This window comes from Callithrix jacchus, chromosome 6 (genome assembly GCF_049354715.1).
Source record: "Callithrix jacchus isolate 240 chromosome 6, calJac240_pri, whole genome shotgun sequence".
Classification (NCBI taxonomy): domain Eukaryota; kingdom Metazoa; phylum Chordata; class Mammalia; order Primates; family Cebidae; genus Callithrix; species Callithrix jacchus.
This window is the reverse complement of record NC_133507.1, coordinates 144,381,461-144,402,845: the sequence shown is the minus strand read 5'-3', so window position 1 is coordinate 144,402,845 and position 21,385 is coordinate 144,381,461. Positions and strand designations below refer to the sequence as shown.

The 21,385-nt window shown below is 37.6% G+C and overlaps 1 protein-coding gene across 3 annotated transcripts in view; it reads left to right on the top strand.

Annotated features, from left to right (window-relative positions):
* The window catches only part of FARSB (phenylalanyl-tRNA synthetase subunit beta), a 78,469-nt gene that overhangs the window by 12,497 nt on the left and 44,587 nt on the right, over positions 1–21,385 (top strand). For 2 of the 3 annotated variants that reach the window (XM_008999570.5, XM_002749831.7), the window contains exons 6-13: positions 4,955–5,105; positions 8,574–8,682; positions 9,819–9,889; positions 11,599–11,660; positions 12,871–12,922; positions 17,223–17,284; positions 17,536–17,743; positions 18,303–18,383. In XM_008999570.5, the coding sequence (XP_008997818.1) occupies positions 4,955–5,105; positions 8,574–8,682; positions 9,819–9,889; positions 11,599–11,660; positions 12,871–12,922; positions 17,223–17,284; positions 17,536–17,743; positions 18,303–18,383 (796 nt within the window). The remainder of the gene's footprint in view (positions 1–4,954; positions 5,106–8,573; positions 8,683–9,818; positions 9,890–11,598; positions 11,661–12,870; positions 12,923–17,222; positions 17,285–17,535; positions 17,744–18,302; positions 18,384–21,385) is intronic. The other variant, XM_078328680.1, reaches the window with a different exon arrangement.

Genomic DNA, 21,385 nt, shown 5'->3' with positions numbered 1-21,385 from the left:
AGAATGTGACAGATTATGAGAATTTAACTTTGCTTTGCCAGATACTTGTTACTGCTTGTACATGGTACATGCATGGAGAAACAGGAGGTCTATTTTGAATACCGCATAGGAGAAGAATTACCTGGACTTAGAGACTTCCCTGCTTTTTGTTGTTTTTTTTTTTGGTTCAGATCAGCAGTGAATTATACTACCAAGTATAAACCATGGGGATGAAGTATGATATATCGTTTTTAAAATGGAAACAAAATTTTGGCTTATTCTCACTTTTTGAGTGAGAATAGTTATAAATTGACAGATAAAACTTGAGTTTAAATGACTAAATTTTACTTATTCATTCTTTACATTACTATGCATAATTTCCTGCACAGCTCCCTTTAAGGCAATGATCTTCAAACCTATATAATTCCTGAACTCCTCTATGTCAGTGAAGGTAGCAGTGGGAATCCTTGAACTAATTTAAGATTTGAAAATCCTAATGGAAACCGTATACTTACTGATGAGAAACCTTAGACTTTAGCTATCATATTAAGCTTATTTGTGTTGGTCCTGAAATAGAACAACATAAGTTACTGCATGTTGATCCAAAGGTATGATTGATAGTTATATGTCTCAAATAAAAAAAAGACTTTTTGTTTATTTATTTTTGTGTGCGATCTGCCACAGTTATTTGTTAATAATTGTAGTTTGGTAATAGACACTAGGAGGAGCTTATGTGTATGGGATGGTCTAGGGACAGGATAGAGGAGAACTGTAGACATTTTCTGCTATGGTGAAAAACACTGAAAAATTAAAATCACACATATGCTTAAGCTCATGAGGCTTTTTTTTCCTGAAACATGTTTGTGCATGTGGTAGAAGCAATATTTTTTTCAGATTCCAAATAATGTTTATTCCCAGTTCTTTTAAATAAAAAGAGTTTATATGTCAGCTTGCTAATATGTCATTATTAAGCAAAGCAATAACAATTTAAGTATAATTTCAAAATTAGAGCAATACACAAGATTTTCGACAAGTATAGGTGTAATTTAAGTGGTTGAGCTAGATTATCTACTCTGGCTCTATTAACTATTTAAGGAGCTATTTTAATCTAAACAAACATTTTCTTACTTTAACTTTAAGCTCTGTTTTATTTGGTATTTCTGGAAATCATGAGCTTTTTCTACGGGGAAGAATTGAACACATCCTAATACTTTGGTGTACCAGAGTTCTTTTCTGTCAGTAAATCCTAATTAACCTCTTTAATAAGCTTTGAAGTTTACATGTTTCAATGAATATGTCCATATTGTGTAAGTTATTAAATTTATTGAGATAAAGTTGTTCATAATGTTTCCTTGTTATCCTTTTAATAGCTGTGGTATCTGTAGTGATGTCACCTCTTTCATTCCTCTGTCTTCTCTCTTTTTTTCCTTTGAGCAGTGTGGCTAGAGGTTTATCAGTTTTATTGATCTTTCTGTTTGTTTGTTTAGAGGAAGGATTTTGCTCTGTTGCCCAGGCTGGAGTCCAGTGGCATGATCATTGTAACCTCAAAACTCCTGTGCTCAAGGGATCCTCCTGCCTCAGCCTCCTAAGTAGCTGAACTATAAGCATGAGCCACTACACCTGGCTAATTTTTAAATTTTTTGTAGAGACAGGGGTCTTACTTGATTGTCCAGGCTGGCCTTGAACTCCTGGCTTTAATTGATCCTCCTGTCTCAGCCTCCCAAAGTGCTGGGGTTATAGGCCTAAACCACCATGCTTGGCTAGTTGTATTGATCTTTCAAAGAATGAACTTTTGGTTTCATTGATCCTGTTTGGTAATAGACACTAGGAGGAGCTTATGTGTATGGGATGGTCTCTTATTTTTCCCTCTATTTTTATTAAGCCTCTTTCTTTGGCTAATTAGTCTCTACTGCTGAGGCAAGACCCTTTTACCTACTGTATCCACTGCTACATGAGCAGTGAAGTTTTAGTCTGTGTGAGCGTGGACACTGTTTCCTCTAATTCTCTTGGATAATTCTTTCCTGGCCTTAGGTAGTTTTCTCAGCTGCATGTTCTGATCAGTACTCACCTCACCAGTACTTAAGTGAGCCCCTCTGCATATCTTCAGAATTCTCTCTCTCTGTACCTCTCTGCTTTTCTCCGGGACTCTGCCCACCTTGACCTCCCCAAACTCTCAGCTGTGTCTCTTGCTCTCAGCGAGTCTCCTGGGCTCCACCGGACCCCCTTTCCTGCCCTATAGTCAGGGCTCGCCTCGCTTGTCTCCTGTGTCTCAGGGATTGCTGCCCTACATTGCCTACTGTTAGGTGCCATGAAAACTATTGTTCCATATATTTTGCTGTTTAGTTGTTTCAGGCAGGAGTAAAGCTAGTCTGTTACTCTGTGTTGGCTTGAAGTGCCTAGCGAGTCTTTTACTTCAGTTATTTTACTTTTCTTCTCTGCAATCCACTGTTTTTTAAAAAAAATAGTTTCTTCTTTTCTGCAGATATTTCCTCATCTATTTATTTGTGTATGTTTTTCCATAATTCTTGAACATTTTTTGGTAGCAGCTTTAAAATCTGTGTGGCAGTATCAGAATCTGGGGCATCTTAGCGTTGGTTTCTATGGACTGTGTTCTATAGAACTTCCCATGTGTTCTGTATTACTTCTCATGTCCATTGCCTTTTGATGACTATAGAATGTTATGTTAGGAAAGAGTCTTGACTTTGCTATGTTTTGCTGAAGAGTGGATTTTGTTCTTTGAGGCAAAGACTTGAATACTTAGCCAGACTCAGACTTGGCAGCGGTGCAGTTTTCTGCTCAGCTCTTTTACCTTTCACTTGCCACTCTTTTATAGCAGGACTTTGAAATTTTTTACCATTATGTTAAATAAAATCTTGATTTCTGAATATTTTTAGTTTTTTCATATCTTACCATATTTGGAATGTTAATCTTTTTCCTGTAAATGTACACCTTTTCTGTTTTTTGACACTGGGTGTCTTCTGGACCTGTAAGTTGGGTATAGTTATCAGTCTTTCTGCATGACTTTTAGGTTTTATGACCTACTTAAGAAGTGGTGTCCTATTCTACAATTTTAAGCATATTCTTCTATATTTTCTTATTTTATTTTATTTTTCTAAGACAGGGTCTTACTCTGTTGCCGAGACTGGATGGCCTACAGTGGTGCAATCACAGCTCACTATAGCCTTGACCTTCCTGGCTCAAGTGATCCTCCTGCCTCAGCCTCCCAAGTAGCTGAGACCACAGGGGTATATACCACCACACCCAGCTAATTTTTAAATTTTTTTGTGGAAATGGGATCTCACCATGTTTCCCAGGCTGGTCTTAATCTCTTGGGCTCAAGCAGTCTGCCTTGGCCTCCCAGTGTTGAGATTACAGGGGTAAACCACCTCACTTGGCTTCTATTTTCTTCGAATAATTTTTATGGGGTCTTTTGTATGTATGCTTATATGTTTATCTTTTGCTTTTCAAAATGCTTAAGTCTTTGATTCATCTGGAATTAAGTTTTTGTGTGTGTTTTTTTTTTTTTTTTTTGAGACAGTCTTGTTCTGTCACGCAGGCTGGAGTGCAGTGGTGTCATCTCGGCTTACTGCAACCTCCGCCTCCAGGAGGTTTTACCCTCCAGGGTTAAAGCAATTCTCTGCCTCAGCCTCCCAAATAGCTGGGATTACAGGCACCCACCACACCTGACTAATTTTTGCACTTTTAGTAGAGACAGGGTTTCACCATCTTGGTCAGGCTGATCTTGAACTCCTGAACTTAGATCCTCCTGCTTCAGCCTCCCAAAGTGCTGAGATTACAGGTGTGATCTGTAATCCTGGCTTGGAATTAATTTTTTTGTTTTTTTGTTGATGATTTGAAGTTGAAATTTTGATGATGTTTTGAAGGTACTGTTTTAAGATTAAAGGACCAATATTAATATCTAAGGAAACAGACTTTCTTACCTGTGCATTTGTCAATTATCAATTTACCTAGGTTTATTGAACCATGTGCATTTTATCCTATGATAGTTGTGGGTTATCTTCTGTAAGCATATGACTAATTGAGTAAAGTAACATTTCCTTTTTGCCTGTTAGCAATTTTCTTCAACCCTATTTATTAAAGTTCTAGTTCACCAGTTCTGCAGTCCTGGAAGTTGACCAAAATGTAATATTAAGCATTTTAAACTAATTTTAGGGCACATACATTTTGTGCACTAAAGAATTTTGATGAAGTTTCTCTTTTCGAATTGACTGTTTAAAAGCTTAGAGCCAAACTTGTGACCCTTCCTGGTAAGACTTAGGCCCTTAGATCCTAAATCAGAATTAACATTTCCTGGCTCGGTTTTACATCCTACTTCTATTTCTTTCTCTCCAATTTTGTAGCTTGTTGTAATTTCTTACAATTACCTTAAATCTTTTGTGGGTAAACTGTAGAACAAGTGAAATGAATACCTTTTGAACTTTCCTTATACAAAACTCAAACTGTTATTCAGAGCTCTTAAAATTAATTTTTTTCCATGACTAAAGTAATTCAGCTATATGATAAAATTTAAGAAAACATAGAAAAGCCAAAAAAAAAAAAACCCACAACAATTTGGTAGTTTATTCTAATTTATTAAAGCATGTTTAGTTGAATATATCAAGACAAAATAGGTTACAAGAGGTAAAGGAAATGCTAACTTTGAAGATATCCTAGAAACAGTATTTGGGAAAACATAATGGCAAGGAATTTTCTTCAGCTTCTGAAATTATGTATTTCAAGTGGTTTTGTGATTTCTCAGTACTCTTAATGGTTGTGAGAATTTGTTCATTATTTGCCACTAAGATGCCATGTAGTAGCAATTTGCTGTTTCAGGAAAGTATCTGAAATAATTTACAAAATATATATAGTCTATGTTTATGTTATCTTTAGAATTTCTGCTTTAGAATATTCAAATCTTTATCATTCTCTTCCTTTCCTTTCCTCCCTTCTTCTCCCTCACCCTCTCAACAATTAGGAAAAGAGCATTGGTTGCTATTGGTACCCATGATTTGGACACTTTGTCAGGCCCATTTACTTACACTGCAAAGCGTCCTTCAGATATCAAATTCAAGCCTCTAAATAAGACCAAGGAGTATACAGCCTGTGAACTGATGAACATATACAAGGTAAGTACCCTTTCTGATTATGCAGTAGCTTTGTAAAAATCACGAAATTCCATCAGAGTCAAGCCTTGCAACCGGGGAAATGTAGTCAATACGTTTAAAAAATAGCACCGTTTGGGCTCCAACCTAGAGATAGTGATTCATCTGATCTTGAGTGGGACCTAAAGACAGTTTTCTTTTATTTAATGTTACATTTTTAACTTCTTTTTTTTTTTTTAAATTTTTTATTGGATTTTAGGTTTTGGGGTACATGAGCAGAGCATGCAAGACAGTTGCATAGGAACACACATGGCAGTGTGCTTTTCTTTCCTTCTCCCCTTCACCCACATTTGGCATTTCTCCCCAGGCTATCCCTCCCCACCTCCCTCTCCCACTGGCCCTCCCCTTTTCCCCCCAGTAGACCCCAGTGTTTAGTACTCCCCTTTCTGTGTCCATGTGTTCTCATTTTTCATCACCCGCCTATGAGTGAGAATATGCGGTGTTTCATTTTCTGTTCTTGTGTCAGTTTGCTGAGGATAACGTTCTCCAGATTCATCCATGTCCCTACAAACGACACAAACTCATCATTTCTGATTGCTGCATAATATTCCATGGTGTATATGTGCCACATTTTTCCAATCCAGTCTCTTATCAATGGGCATTTGGGTTGATTCCAGGTCTTTGCAATTGTAAACAGTGCTGCAGTGAACATTCGTGTACATGTGTCCTTATAGTAGAACGATTTATAGTCTTTTGGATATATACCCAGTAATGGGATTGCTGGGTCAAATGGAATTTCTATTTCTAAGGCCTTGAGGAATCACCACACTGTCTTCCACAATGGTTGAACTAATTTACACTCCCACCAACAGTGTAAAAGTGTTCCTTTTTCTCCACATCGTCTCCAGCATCTGTTGTCTCCAGATTTTTTAATGATCGCCATTCTAACTGGCGTGAGATGGTATCTCAATGTGGTTTTGATTTGCATCTCTCTGATGACCAGTGACGATGAGCATTTTTTCATATGATTGTTGGCCTCATATATGTCTTCTTTCGTAAAGTGTCTGTTCATATCCTTTGCCCACTTTTGAATGGGCTTGTTTGTTTTTTTCCTGTAAATCCGTTTGAGTTCTTTGTAAATTCTGGATATCAGCCCTTTGTCAGATGGGTAAACTGCAAAATTTTTTTCCCATTCTGTTGGTTGCCGATCCACTCTAGTGACTGTTTCTTTTGCCGTGCAGAAGCTGTGGAGTTTCATTAGGTCCCATTTGTCTATTTTGGCTTTTGTTGCCAATGCTTTTGGTGTTTTGTTCATGAAGTCCTTGCCTACTCCTATGTCCTGGATAGTTTTGCCTAGATTTCCTTCTAGGGTTTTTATCGTGCCAAGTCTTATGTTTAAGTCTTTAATCCATCTGGAGTTAATTTTAGTGTAAGGTGTCAGGAAGGGGTCCAGTTTCTGCTTTCTGCACATGGCTAGCCAGTTTTCCCAACACCATTTGTTAAACAGGGAATCCTTTCCCCCTTGCTTGTTTTTGTCAGGTTTATCAAAGACTGTATAGTTGTAGATATGTTGTGTTGCCTCCGGTGCCTCTGTTTTGTTCCATTGGTCTATATCTCTGTTTTGGTACCAGTACCATGCTGTTTTGATTACTGTAGCCTTGTAGTATAGTTTGAAATCCGGTAGTGTGATGCCCCCCGCTGTGTTCTTTTTGCTTAGAATTGACTTGGCTATGCGGGCTCTCTTTTGGTTCCATATGAAGTTCATGGTGGTTTTTTCCAGTTCTGTGAAGAAAGTCAATGGTATCTTGATGGGGATAGCGTTGATTCTGTAAATTACTTTGGGCAGTATAGCCATTTTCACGGTGTTAATTCTTCCTAACCATGAACATGGAATGTTTCTCCATCTATTTGTGTCCTCTCTGATTTCGTTGAGCAGCGGTTTGTAGTTCTCCTTGAAGAGGTCCCTTACGTTCCTTGTGAGTTGTATTCCAAGGTATTTTATTCTTTTTGTAGCAATTGTGAATGGCAGTTCGCTCTTGATTTGGCTCTCTTTAAGTCTGTTATTGGTGTAGACGAATGCTTGTGATTTTTGCACATTGATTTTATATCCTGAGACTTTGCTGAAGTTGCTTATCAGTTTCAGGAGTTTTTGGGCTGAGGTGATGGGGTCTTCTAGGTATACTATCATGTCGTCTGCAAATAGAGACAATTTGGCTTCCTCCTTTCCTATTTGAATACCCTTTATTTCTTTTTCTTGCCTGATTGCTCTGGCTAGAACTTCCAGAACTATATTGAATAGGAGTGGTGAAAGAGGGCATCCTTGTCTAGTGCCCGATTTCAAAGGGAATGCTTCCAGTTTTTGCCCATTCAGTATGATATTGGCTGTTGGTTTGTCATAAATAGCTTTTATTACTTTGAGATATGTTCCATCGATACCGAGTTTATTGAGGGTTTTTAGCATAAAGGGCTGTTGAATTTTGTCAAATGCCTTCTCTGCGTCAATTGAGATAATCATGTGGTTTTTGTTTTTGGTTCTGTTTATGTGGTGAATTACGTTGATAGACTTGCGTATGTTGAACCAGCCTTGCATCCCCGGGATGAATCCTACTTGATCATGGTGAATAAGTTTTTTGATTTGCTGTTGCAATCGGCTTGCCAATATTTTATTGAAGATTTTTGCATCTATGTTCATCATGGATATTGGCCTGAAGTTTTCTTTTCTTGTTGGGTCTCTGCCAAGTTTTGGTATCAGAATGATGTTGGTCTCATAAAATGATTTGGGAAGTATTCCCTCTTTTTGGATTGTTTGAAATAGTTTTAGAAGGAATGGTACCAGCTCCTCTTTGTGTGTCTGGTAGAATTCGGCTGTGAACCCGTCTGGACCTGGGCTTTTTTTGTGTGGTAGGCTCCATTTTTAACTTCTGATATGATTTCAGTGTACTGCTGAGATTGAGAACCACTGAAGTAGACCATACCACATTGTAATCTTCATATTTGGGTATAACTGAAACTCATGCAAGTATAAAGAACAGTAATAAGACTCAGCTAGTGTTTTTGTGGGAAATACTGTTATAAATACTACTTCCCATTATTTAAAAGTCCAGCAGCAGAAATGAATTCAGTAGTCACTTTGGGTTGTATTTACAAATAGAAAAAATGGGTGTCATTTAGAAAAAGCAGCTATCATCCTTGCCCTGATTTGCAAGTGACTTCTTCCTATTTATCTAGTTTTGTCATGTTTTATGTTTCCTTTGAAATGATTCAGGCATACCAGTGCAAAGCTGTTTTCACTCTTGAGAAATGACTCAATTGTGTTCGTTGAGTATTGGAATATTAATTTATATTAGAAAATATTTTAAATTCAGAACTTGCTTTATTTGGGACTGTTTTAAGGTTTTTCTGACTTTTCCCCTTCTTTTTTTAATATTAGGTCAGTAGGTAAACTATAGTGATAGAAATTTTAAAAACTAATTTTATTTGATTTGTTTGCAGACTGACAATCACCTTAAACAGTATTTACATATCATTGAAAACAAACCCCTGTATCCAGTTATCTATGATAGTAATGGTGTTGTCCTTTCAATGCCTCCCATCATCAATGGTGAGTTATTTCACAAGCATCACAGATCTTTGCTGTTTCCTTTTAATCTTCAGCATTTCTGTAGAATTCTCAATAGACTTGGTTGAATCAAATTCAAATAACTCATAATCTGAGTATCTCAGGTCTTTTGTAGATTCTAACTATTCTTTTCATTCATTTATTCGACATTTTACTGGTGATTCTTGTGTAATTTATAATACGTTCATACATTTATAAATATTTTCTGATGCTTGGCTTTGAGTTCTGTTAAATTCCTCCAAAGGCAGTTGATGTTTTGGTTTTAGCAGGTATTCACTTGGTTAAACTCGAAGTCGAACTCTGTCATGTATGTCGTTTTTTTTCTTTCTTTTCTCTTTTTTGTTTTTTTGAGACAGGTTCTTGCTCTGTCACGCAGGCTGGAGTGTAGTGGTGCAATCATGGCTCACTGCAACCTTAAACTCCTGGGCTCACGTGATTCTCCCACCTTGGCCTCCCAAAGCCCTGGGGTTATAGATATGAGCTGCCATGTCTGGCCTTGCCTATAGTTTTATTGTTAAACTAAAACTTTTAATTTAAAATTTGCCCTCTTAATTCCTTTCTGATGGCCATTTTTATGAGGCAGTTTGAATGTATTTACAAAACGTAATGATTTTGAGCCATAGATGTTTGCCTTTCTGTAGGTAAGAAGGAGGCTTAGCTGATTTGCTCTGAGAAGGAGAAGCTTCTTCTCGAGGTCTTGGACTCTAGTAGTTACAGCGGTTAAAAAACATGGGCCCCAGAGTTAACCAGATCTAGACCCAAATTCTAGCCTTGCTGCTTGTGATCATGGTCAAGTAGTTTAATCTCTCTGAACTTTGTTTCTTGCCAGCAATTACATCATGGTGTTGTGGTAAAGATTAGAGAGGACAACCTATGTTAAGTGCTTGGCATAGCACCTGACATGCTGTATGCGTTCAGTAAAGGCCTGTTAATTATTTTATTTTCATTCTTCAACCTGCAGTGGGGGCTTAAATAAAAGTTGTTTATCTCTTTGCTCTTAAGGTGTTAGTTTTTAATGTGTTTCACGTTTAAAATATAGTTTGTTTTATTGAGCTTAATAGTGCACTTCTATTTCTGAAACTAGTTATTGTGTTGTTATTGTTTTGTGTTCATTGCAGGGGATCATTCCAGAATAACAGTAAATACTAGAAATGTTTTCATTGAATGCACGGGAACTGACTTTACGAAGGTAAATACAACTTTTATTCAATTTTTATATGATCAGATGGATAGATTTTATTTCTAGACCAAGACTAAAAGGCTTAAATGTAAAATACATGCATTTTGTAGATGGGAACCTATTTTAGAAATTTAGAAAGATAGATATTCTACACTTTGGTTACGGTGCTTTCATTAATTTGACAAATGTCTAGTGAATGTCTTTTCAGTGCCAGGAATTTAATAATGAGTTACATGTTTCGTCACTTCAAAGAACTCCTAGGGGGAGAGTTAGTAATATATGTAACTATAAAACACAAAATGGAATGAGTACTGTAGCAAGATCTATATAAATTGTTTATCTAGTTGACTTAATTTAAATGCCGAGTAATTTGGTACCTTTGTGACTTGGTACAATCTTAAAAAAAAAATGAACTTGCTATGAAGAAGCTTTATTTAGTAAATTGATAAATGATTTACTGCACAAAAATTATCTAGAATATAATTTGTCACTCACTTTTAGTCACTTCATCTATTGGATTGGAGTGCTATGAAAGCTTTTTCTATGACATGTCTTCTTTACATATGTTAAATGAGGTGGCAGTTAAACAAATTAAGAAAGGTAAACTCAAATGGTAGGAGAAGGCTGGAGTATAGAAACAGGTCAAATAAATGGTATTCATGTACATCTTATATGATTAGAGGCCATTGTAATGTATTTCATTTATAACTTTTATGTACTCCTTGCCTTCAGAAATATTGCCAGGGTAATACAGCTTTTAATATTAATTTTTTTTTTTTTGAGACGAAATCTCACTCTGTCGCCCAGGTTGGAGTTCAGTGGCACGATCTTGGCTCACTGTAAACTCCACCCCCAGGTTCAGGTAATTCTTCTGCCTCAGCATCCTGAGTAGCTGGGATTAAAGGCATGCGACACTACGCCCAGCTAATTTTTGTATTTTTAGTAGAGACGGGGTTTCACCATGTTGATCAACCTGGTCGTGAGCTCCTGACCTCGTGATCTGCCCATCTTGACCTCCCAAAGTGCTGGGATTACAGGCGTGAGCCACCACGCCCGGCCTAATATTAAATTTTTTAAAAAAATTTAATTCATGCATTTACAAACCTTGAATGTCTTTCCTGAAGCCTGTATATATAGGAGTGAGATACATATATAAGAGTAAAGCATATATCCCAATAAGGTTACTGTATTTTTTTTTTTAAGAATTTTTTTTGAAAGAAAATTATTTAACAAATCTATATGGCCTTTACTACATGCCAATGTATTTAATCTTTGTAATAACCAAACGAGATAGGAACTTTCATTATCTCCACTTAACAGATAAGAAAAGCAGCTTGCCCAATGTCATGCTGCTAGTAAGTACTTGAGCCAGGATTCAAGCAGTCTGGCTTGAGACTTAGGAGAGTGATAAAATTTATTCCAGTAATTAGCCATTTATCTCTGTTGAAGCCCAGTGAACCTGAGGTTGGGGGTGGGGGAACAAAATGATTTGTCTCAGTCATGAATTATAACTGTCAGAGAACTGCATAAATGGAGAACAGCTGAAGATAAGGGTAGGCCTACTCATGTTTTCATTCCACTTCCTTTCCTAAAAGATATATGTAAAGGTCCATTAGATGTTTGGGGACGCAATTATATTAAATATTAATTCATTTCCATCTGAGTGACGAGAAGATATTTATAGATTACCATAATATTTGTTTTTCTTTTCTTTGCAGGCAAAAATAGTTCTTGATATTATTGTCACCATGTTCAGTGAATATTGTGAGAAACAATTTACGTAAGTTCATCCAGCACCTTTACTGATGGCCCACTATTCTGAAGGCAAGGCCTTGTGCCAGATGGAAAGATAGGCCAGGCGTGGTGGCTCACACCTATAATCTTAGCACTTTGGGAGGCTGAGGTAGGAAGATTGCTTGAGCCCAGGAGTTCAAGACCAGCCTGGGCAACACAGGAAGACACTATGTCTACAAAAAATTAAAACTTAACCTGGGTTTGGTGGCTTGCTCCTGTAGTACTAATTATTGAGGAGACTGAGGCAGGAGGATTGCTTGAATCTGAGAGGTTGAGGCTGCTGTGAGCTATGTTTGTGCTGCTACACTCCAGACAGGGTCACAGAAGGAGACACTGTCTAAAAAAAAAAAAGAATGAAGAAACAAATATAAAGATTAAAACTGTGTTTCCTATAACTAGAACATATAATCTATTCAGAAAGATAAGACATATGCATAACCATTGGATAAAGTCATAAGTGTTAAGTACTTTAAAAAGTTTTGGGGATATTCTGACTGTTTATAAGGGCAAGTTACTGCCAGCTGATACAATCTGAGAAGTCTTCATGGAGGCAATGAAATTTAAGCTGTGTTTGGGGATCATTAGATTTGAAACTATATAAATGGAAGAACAGCAGAAGAACAGCTAGGCAGAGGTAGAGAGGCATATACAAGAACAAAGCATGCATCCCATATCGGCAAGATTACTGTATTTTTTCCAAAGCATATTTTTAATTTAGAAAATTATTTAACAAATCTATATGATCCTTAGTACTAGCATCATAGTTTATTCTAGAATATTAATATAATTGAAAATAAATATATAACTATAGAACACATGATTGAAATTATATGGGCAGCATCAGGTTTTTTTTTTCAATTGATTTTCATTTCAGTGATTCTGTCTGTTTTATCATATAGTACACTGCCCTGGTAAAGCCTAGAATGTGGGTATCAATATTGGCAAGGAGTCCCTATAGGATGCATGCTTTGCAGTACTGGAAAATAAACCTTTCAAGTAGGTAGTGCCTGAAAAGCACATAGGAAGCCTAGGAGATGAAATGATAGAGTAATACTGTATATAGCAAGATCAATCCAAACGGTGTTGGAATGGGATAGATGGAATATGGTGAGGCTGTAGCTGTAGCCCAAATGAAAGATTTGGTAATCATGGTACATTTTTTTCTTAAGTATTTTATTTCTGGCTTTTGTTTTCAGGGTCGAAGCTGCTGAGGTGGTTTTTCCTAATGGAAAATCCTATACCTTTCCAGTAAGTGCTTAAGAAACTTCATGATTATGGCAATACTAATGATAATATCTATAAAGCACTCATGTTGTGTCTGCCTACCCATCCCCTATCTACCCACCTGTGTGCCAGACACTATACTATGTGCATCACATGGATTTAGGCCTCACAGTAATCCTGTGAGGGTAGGTGCTATTATTATGCTTTTTCCAGATGGAGACCCTGAGACCTTGCGATGTCAAATACCTTGCTTTTTTTTTTCTTTTTTGAGACAGAGTCTCGCTCTTGTTGCCCAGGCTGGAGTGCAATGGTGTGATCTTGGCTCACCGCAACCTCTGCCTCCTGGGTTCAGGTGATTCTCCTGCCTAAGCCTCCCAAGTAGCTAGGATTACAGGAGCCTGGAACGACACCTGGCTAATTTTGTATTTTTGGTAGAGACAGGGTTTCCTCCATGTTGGTCAGACTGGTCTCAAACTCCCAACTTCAGGTAATCTGCCTGCCTTGGCCTCCCGAAATGCTGGGTGGCCACCGAGTCTGGCCACCTTGCTTATTATTTTAAAGTAGTAGAGCTAGAATCTAAATTCAGACAGTTGTACGCCAGCTGTCAACACATAACATTATACAACAACATTGTGTGATTATAATTCCTATGATTTATTATCTTATTAACTAGTTAACTGAGTAGTTTTTTCTTAATGTTTTTATTCTTTAATTGGCACATAAAATTGTACATATTTATGGGGTACAGTGTGATATTTCAATACATGTATATAATATGTAATGATCAAACCATGGTGGTTGGCATATCCATCATCTCAGACATTTATTATTTGTTGTGTTGGGAACACTCATAGTCTGCTCCTCTACATTTGAAAATATACAATAAACTGTTGTTAATTATATTATAGCACCCTACGGTGCTGTAGAACAATAGAACTTATTAACTGGATAATTTATCTTCTCACTCCTTTTAAGATTACTCAGCCCTCCAAATGTAATTAGTCTGTTCACACTTGAATTAACAGTTGCTGAAGGCCATTACTGTAACTAATAAATAATTTCAAATGTATTAATAAGACTAATTTAGTAGTAAGCACACAGTTATTGTCAAGACATAAGATCTTGGTAAAAAATCTAAACCCCTTCTTGGGGTGCTTTGTCCCTCCAAGATGACTGTTTAAAGACAACAGTATCATAGTCACTTCGTGGTTCTCATTCAGTGAGACCATTCTTTGATGAGCTTTTTCTTCTCCTTCGAATCTTTCACTATTCCCTTGTTATTTATGAAGTATATCACAGCCTGAAATAGTTTCTACTATTTAGATAGCTTTTACAGTAGATGAAACCTGCTAAGATCAAAACCTCCCTATTCCAGAACACATTCGCGTTTAGCATCATATTTTATTCTAGAGCATTAATTATACTTCAAAAGAAACATGTAACTGTATGAAGCATAACTGAAATTATATGGGCAATATCAGTTTTTAAAAGTTGATTTGGATTTAAGTAGCTGTTACCAGTTAGCTTTTGTTATTTAACAAACTACCCCCAAGACTTAGTGGCTTAAAACAACCACCATTTATTTATCTCATGATTCTCTTGGTGAATAGAGTGGTTTTCCTGGTCTGAGCAAATCTGGCTTATCTCTGCTGGGCTTACCCATGTGTAGTCAGTTGACTGGTTGGCTAGCAACTGGATGATCTGGGATGGCCTCATTCTCCTTTACTTCCTGGCAGTGGCATCAACAAGTGACATGCCCCTCATCATCCAGCAGACTAACTTGGACCTTTTTTACATGGTGTTGGTTGCAGGGTTCCTAGCAGCAAGAGAGCATGGTTCATGCCCAGGTCTTTTTCAAACATTATTTTGTTGGCCAAAGCCAGTCATTTGGCTAGATTTGAGGGGTGGAGAATAGATGCCATCTCCTGATTGGAAGATTGGCAGTGTCACATTGCAAGGCCATGGATACGGAGAGGGGAGAAATTTGTGGCTGTTTTTGCAGTTTATGATGGTAGCAATTAGGATTAGCTGGAGATAGTTTTTTAGATGGTTTTAAAATAATGTCTAAGAAAAATTTCTTTTTTTTTTTTTTTTTTTTTTTGTTGAGACAGAGTCTTGCTCTGTTACGAGGCTAGAGTGCAGTGGTGCAATCTCGGCCCACTAACCGCCACCTCCCGGGTTCAAGTGATTCTTCTGCGTGTGCCACCGTGCCCAGCTAATTTTTTGTATTTTTAGTAGAGATGGAATTTCACCATGTTGGCCGGGATGGTCTCGATCTCTTGACCTTGTGATCTGCCTGCCTCGGCCTCCCAAAGTACTGAGATTATACAGGCATGAGCCACCATGCATGGCCTCTTTTTCTTTGTAATATGAAGACTTGTCAAGGGTTACTAAAAGTGATTATATATTATTGGGAAGAAAAGGATAAATATATTTTAATATTTGGGTCATTCTCCTCATGTGGATAGTCCCTTAAAATCATTTCTTCATAATATAGAGCTCTTTTGTGAGTTTGAAATGGTGGCCTTTGAAAAGGAGTCCTACGTGAGTGTTTTGGCATTTGTTCATTTATTTTCTCCTAAACTTAAATTAGAACAGCTTTTCTTAGGGAAGGATCCTCTGGGGGAAGCTGATTCTTTCTCACATTAAATGGCATGTTTTCTCAAACTCTTTTTTTCTAGTGTTTTGTTATTTCATAGAAAAGAATAAAGTTTTAAAATAAGAGAGGAGATAAGTAGTCAGTAGTCAGAGTAATGGTTAAAGTTGTGTGCTCTGGAATCGGGTTGTCTTAATTTGTTTATTAATTCATTTGTTCATTGGTTACTTTTTTTTTTTGAGATGTGAGTCTCATTCTCTTACCCAGGCTGGAGTGCAGTGGCACCATCTCAGCTCACTGCAACCTCTGCTTCCCATGTTCAAGCAGTCCTCCTACCTCAGCCTCCTGAATAGCTGGGATTACAGGCTCATGCCACGACAGCCAGCTAATTTTTGTATTTTTAGTAGAGATGGGGTTTTGCAATGTTGGCCAGGCTGTTCTCGAACTCCTGGTCAAAGTGTTGGGATTACAGGCATGAGCCACCGCCTGTAATCCCTGTTACTTCTTCCATGCATGCATTCACTCATTAAATATATATGCCAAATACTTATTATCTGATAATTATTTTCTAAGCACTGGGCATATAGCACCACTTGAACTCAGCAGTTTACTATTGTTGTGACCTGGAACTAGTTATTCAGCTAAAATTCAAATTCCTTATCTGTCAAATAAGAATTCTAATAGCATCTGTTGTGAAGATTAAGTAAGATTATCTTAAAAATACATTTTGTACTATTCAGCTCATAATAACTGTGAGTATTTAGCTTGTAGTAACTGTTCAGAAAACTTACTTATTACTTCGCAGTCTTCATCATGTACCTCCAAACCATATAGATCTTGAAAACATGCAGATTGGGTGGGCTTCAGTAGCTCTGGTGTCACTGCCACTAGCTGTCAAGACCTGCAGTCTGCCTTTCTCACGAGCACTCAGGTGATGCTCGTGCTTCTGCTCTGAGGACTGCATTTTGAGTAGCAAGGCTCTGGACCATTGCCCTTACTTGAATCAAAACAGGTTTTTAAATTTCCTTTTTGCTAGTGGCATTTATACTTTTGAGAGTGATTCAGTGATAAGACGTAAGGACATTTCCAAAGGTGTTGAAAAGCCTGGGTTTTATGTGTGTGGATTTTCACCTCACTAATACGGTGGAGTTATGTATTTGAAGGAGACTGAGTACCAAATTCATTATATGTTCCGACTTCTGCTGTCTTCTGGAGCAGATTGGTAGCCAGGACTTGGGACATCATTGTATTTCCCCACCTGGAAATGGTAAGAAAAGAATATCTTCATCATGCTCTTAGACTGAGTATGATGGATAGTACATTGTGACATTGGAATTATTCTTTCTTGGTCATATTCATCTGCTTGCATAGGATGAGACTGAAAATCTTCCACTGGATTTATAAACATCTTTGGAATGATGTAACACAGCAGTGTTTTACTGTGGGGAATGGAGATTGACTATCTAAAGGCAAAAATGTTTGGCATTTTATATATTTCCAGGCAGTGCAAGTTGTCTAGCAAGTAGAATGTTCATATATGGATCTAATGTAGCAAATGTAGTCCTCACAAAACTGTTTTTGCAACATCAAGTTTATTTTCAATATGTGGCTCTAATGACAGTTTCTTCAGAATGTAATAGAACTGCAGTAATGACTAATTTAATGGAAAAGAGTCTAAAGCTGTATCTGATGGGAAATTATTTACTTTTTAAACTCTTTCTCTTTAAGGAACTAGCCTACCGAAAGGAGATAGTGAGAGCTGACCTCATTAACAAAAAAGTGGGAATCAGGTATGCTCTGAAAACTTCATTTATGTATTTACTGTTGGAGGTAATTCAAGAATGAAGTACACATATGACTAATTTTTTTTGCAATCCTTCAGAATCGGTTAAGGAATGATAGAACAGCAGTTAAGATGTCTGGTTTCTGATAGAACTCAGAAAGAAAGATTACTATTTTGGCTAGTAGCATATTTTAAACAAAATGTAAACATTTAAAACATAATCCAATGAAGTTTATGGTTTGTTCATTCATTTTTCAGAGAAACTCCAGAAAATCTTGCCAAACTTCTGACCAGGATGTATTTAAAATCAGAAGTCATAGGTGATGGGAATCAGATTGAGATTGAAATCCCTCCAACCAGAGCTGACATTATCCATGCATGTGATATTGTAGAAGATGCAGCTATTGCTTATGGATATAACAACATTCAGATGACTCTCCCGAAAACATACACCATAGCTAATCAAGTAAGATTGTACCCTTAAATAAACACTCCTTATTGTTAGAAACTGATTGTTGAATGCCAGAAAGGCTTCAAGAAAACAGAACGTAGGAATCAAGCAGTATTTGGACATGCTCTGCAATGAGAGGCATTTGCTATGGAGAGGATACAAAACAGATGCCCAGATGATTAGAGTAAGTTGAAAACCTGTGATGACTAGTTCTTTGAAGAAAGACAGGTTTCGAGTTTGGAGCCCTTGTTGAATCTCTAACTCAGGGATTCATTTTCTCAACTTGGGCCTGAAGGCAGAAGCTGTGTGTGGGAGAGGTGGAAGTGGGAATGGTTTGTACATCTGTGTAGGAGCAGAGGGGTGGCAGAGCAGTGGGGAAGGAGGAAGTAATATTGGTAGGGAAATTGTGGCACTAGGAGTACATTAGTAAGGGTGAAAAGGTTTTTAATCTTTTAAACATTTTTATTAAAAACATTTTTTTAATGACATGTTCTGTATAAATCTCCCTTTTAAAAGACAAGAAATTGTATTGAGGTGAAATAAAGTGGATACTTTTTTTTTTTTTTTTTTTAAGTTTCCTCTTAATAAGCTCACTGAACTTCTCAGACATGACATGGCAGCCGCTGGCTTCACTGAAGTGCTTACCTTTGCCCTGGTATGTCTTACATCCTTTTTCTGCCCAGCTGATTGTTTGCTGAGACTCTCTGAATTATTTATTCTGTGATTCTTTCTATGAATTTATAAAATCTAGACTGTTAAAACTTTCAGATTCTGGAAGAATAACTTTGTTACTTGAGATTATATAATTCCTGGTAAAGTAATGTTGAAGCATTTCTTTTTACAGCCACAAAAGAACATGAAGGCCTAGAAAAAAAGACCTTAAATGGCAGATGACAAAGTATTTTATAGTTTCATGTGAGTGTTGAGAGTTCACGATGTATTTCATAACCAAATTTATTAAGTCGGAATATTTGGCCTTAATTTGGTTACAGCTCTGCCCACTAGATGCCGCCCTGGGTAAAAGCTTGTGGACTGTTCCACATTAAATTTATTTCTTTGTCTTTGAACATGTTCACAAACATTTGCTTTGAGTTGAAAAGCTGACATAAAAGGCCTAAATCAGGAAATGACTTCTATTACAAAATCCGAAGGAAATGTCTGTCCCCCACCAGATTGACCGTTTGAAAGAATAAAATGTGTATGCAATTTGTAGTTCCGTTTTTCCCTCTTGCTGAGCATTTCTGCGTTGCCTACAATATAGTTCTTAAGGATTCAAGTACGTTTAATGATCTGGGGCGGTGGGGGAAGGAAGCTACTTCTTTTTCTCCCCTGCGACTCAGCCCTAGCCCTGAAATTCTCAATCTTTTGGAGTATTTAAGGGACCTTACTTCCAGTTTGCTTCATACTTTGATTTTTCTGATTCAGCAGTCATTTATTTTACATTTATTGGGCATTTGTTATATGTCAGGCACTGCACCAATGAGGAAGACTGAGGCTGAGAGAGGATAAGTATGTAGCACATTTTACATGGACAGCAGTAGAACTGCTGTGTGCCAGGCATCATACTTGCATTATCTCATTCTATCATGAGCAGAGTCCTGACCTTTGGCCTTCTAGAACAGTGCTTTTCCATGGTGTCATACTGTATACAGTAGTTTTCTAATACCATGTCATTCGTCTATATACACATTTATACACACATTTGTAGTTGTGGGCATCCATGGTATCCTGTAAAATGAAATACCGAAAATAATATTGAGTAAGGCATTTTTATTTTTTAAAACATATAAGTGTCATAGGAATCTATCTCGTTTTAAAGGACTCAGATTTTAACCATGTAGAGTAAACCATGCCAGTTCTTTTCCCTACTTCGAATCCTGTTTTCCTTTCTAGAAACAACTGCTGTTAAAACTTGAGTCTGCATTTTTCTCTGCCCTTTTGTATTAGTGGTGCAGTTTGATTTTGTGACCTTGGAGCCTTGAGGGTCTTTGAAGAAGCACAGAGGCTGAGTCCTGTCTAGTGGCGGCTCTGCAGGGAATGTTTACCCTGTGCCAAGGGCTTTGTGTACATGATTCCATTTCTTCTCAGTATACTCCTGTGAAGTAGGCATTCCTGTCTTTCACAGCAGTTAATTTAAGTACCTTGTCCTATGCCATGGCTGTGGATCAGGGATTCCTGCCCATGTCTGTCTGCATCCGAGGCCTGTGACTGAACTGACACACCAGGGATGTTAGAAACAGTCTGTTAAGCTGTTCAAAGTCACTTGAATACATTCATAGTTCATCCCTGTGGGGAAAGGAAGGAGTGAGCTCTTGGACAGTTTCAGATTTGTACTACATTTTCCTATAGGATTTTCAGCATGAAAGATGTTTATGAAGATGTGTCTAGGCAAGCCTAAGCATCACTGAGCAAAGATGGTTTATATTTTTAAATCCAGTTTTACACAAGAGTAACAACCATTTTCTTTCTGAAACGTAGTCCCGGACTTTCCAAGTGTAAATAATTCACATTCCATCATCACGATTTTTGCTATATCTGCATAGTAGTTGTAATACTGTCTTTTAAATTGGTTCATGTACTTCAGCCTTGTTATAGGAATAATATTCATAAAAATTATGAGCTTCATTTACTTGTTATATTTTTCTAACACATTAAAATAAGCGCTAAATATTTTTTTTTTTTTTGAGACGGAGTTTCGCTCATGTTACCCAGACTGGAGTGCAATGGCGCAATCTCAGCTCACCGCAATCTCCGCCTCCTGGGCTCAGGCAATTCTCCTGCCTCGGCCTCCTGAGTAGCTGGGATTACAGGCACGCACCACCGTGCCCAGCTAATTTTTTTTTTTTTTTTTTTTTTTTTTTGTATTTTTAGTAAAGACGGGGTTTCACCATGTTGACCAGGATGGTCTCGATCTCTTGACCTCGTGATCCACCCGCCTCGGCCTCCCAAAGTGCTGGGATTACAGGCGTGAGCCACTGCGCCCGGCCATAAACGCTACATATTAACATTTAAAAAAGAAGTTTCTGGCAGGCACGGTAACTCACGCCTGTAATCCCAGCACTTTGGGAGGCTGAGATGGGCAGATTGCTTGAGACTAGGAGTTTGAGACCAGCCTGGCCAACGTGGCAAAACCCCATCTCTACTAAAAATACAAAAATTAGTCGGACATTGTAGTGCACACCTGTAATCCCAGCTACTTGGGAGGCTGAGGCAGGAGAATCACTTGAACCTAGGAGGTGGAGACTGCAGCAAGCCGGGATTGCACTACCGTGCTCCAGCCTGTCTCAAAAAAAAAAAAAGTTTCTTACTGTATGCTAACTACTGCCATTGAAGGTAGCTTAATTTAAATTGCTTCTTGTCACTATCCCTTATTATCCATTGCCATGAGAAAACACAAGGTCACTCAGATACACAGCTGCATTGCCACATGTCTGTGGAGTCTTTTTCTTTTACTCAGAAAGGACTAGTTTCAGTTGAGAGTAGATTGCTTCAAGTCAGTTGCATTTCCTAATTAATCAATCACATTATACCTAAATCTTGCTGTAAAGCTTCTTTATGCTGTGGGGAAAACACTTATCCCCATTGCGCATGGCACCGTTCTTCACCTCAGCAGCCATATCAGATCAGCTGTTTTCTGCTATGCCTGGATGTGGCTTC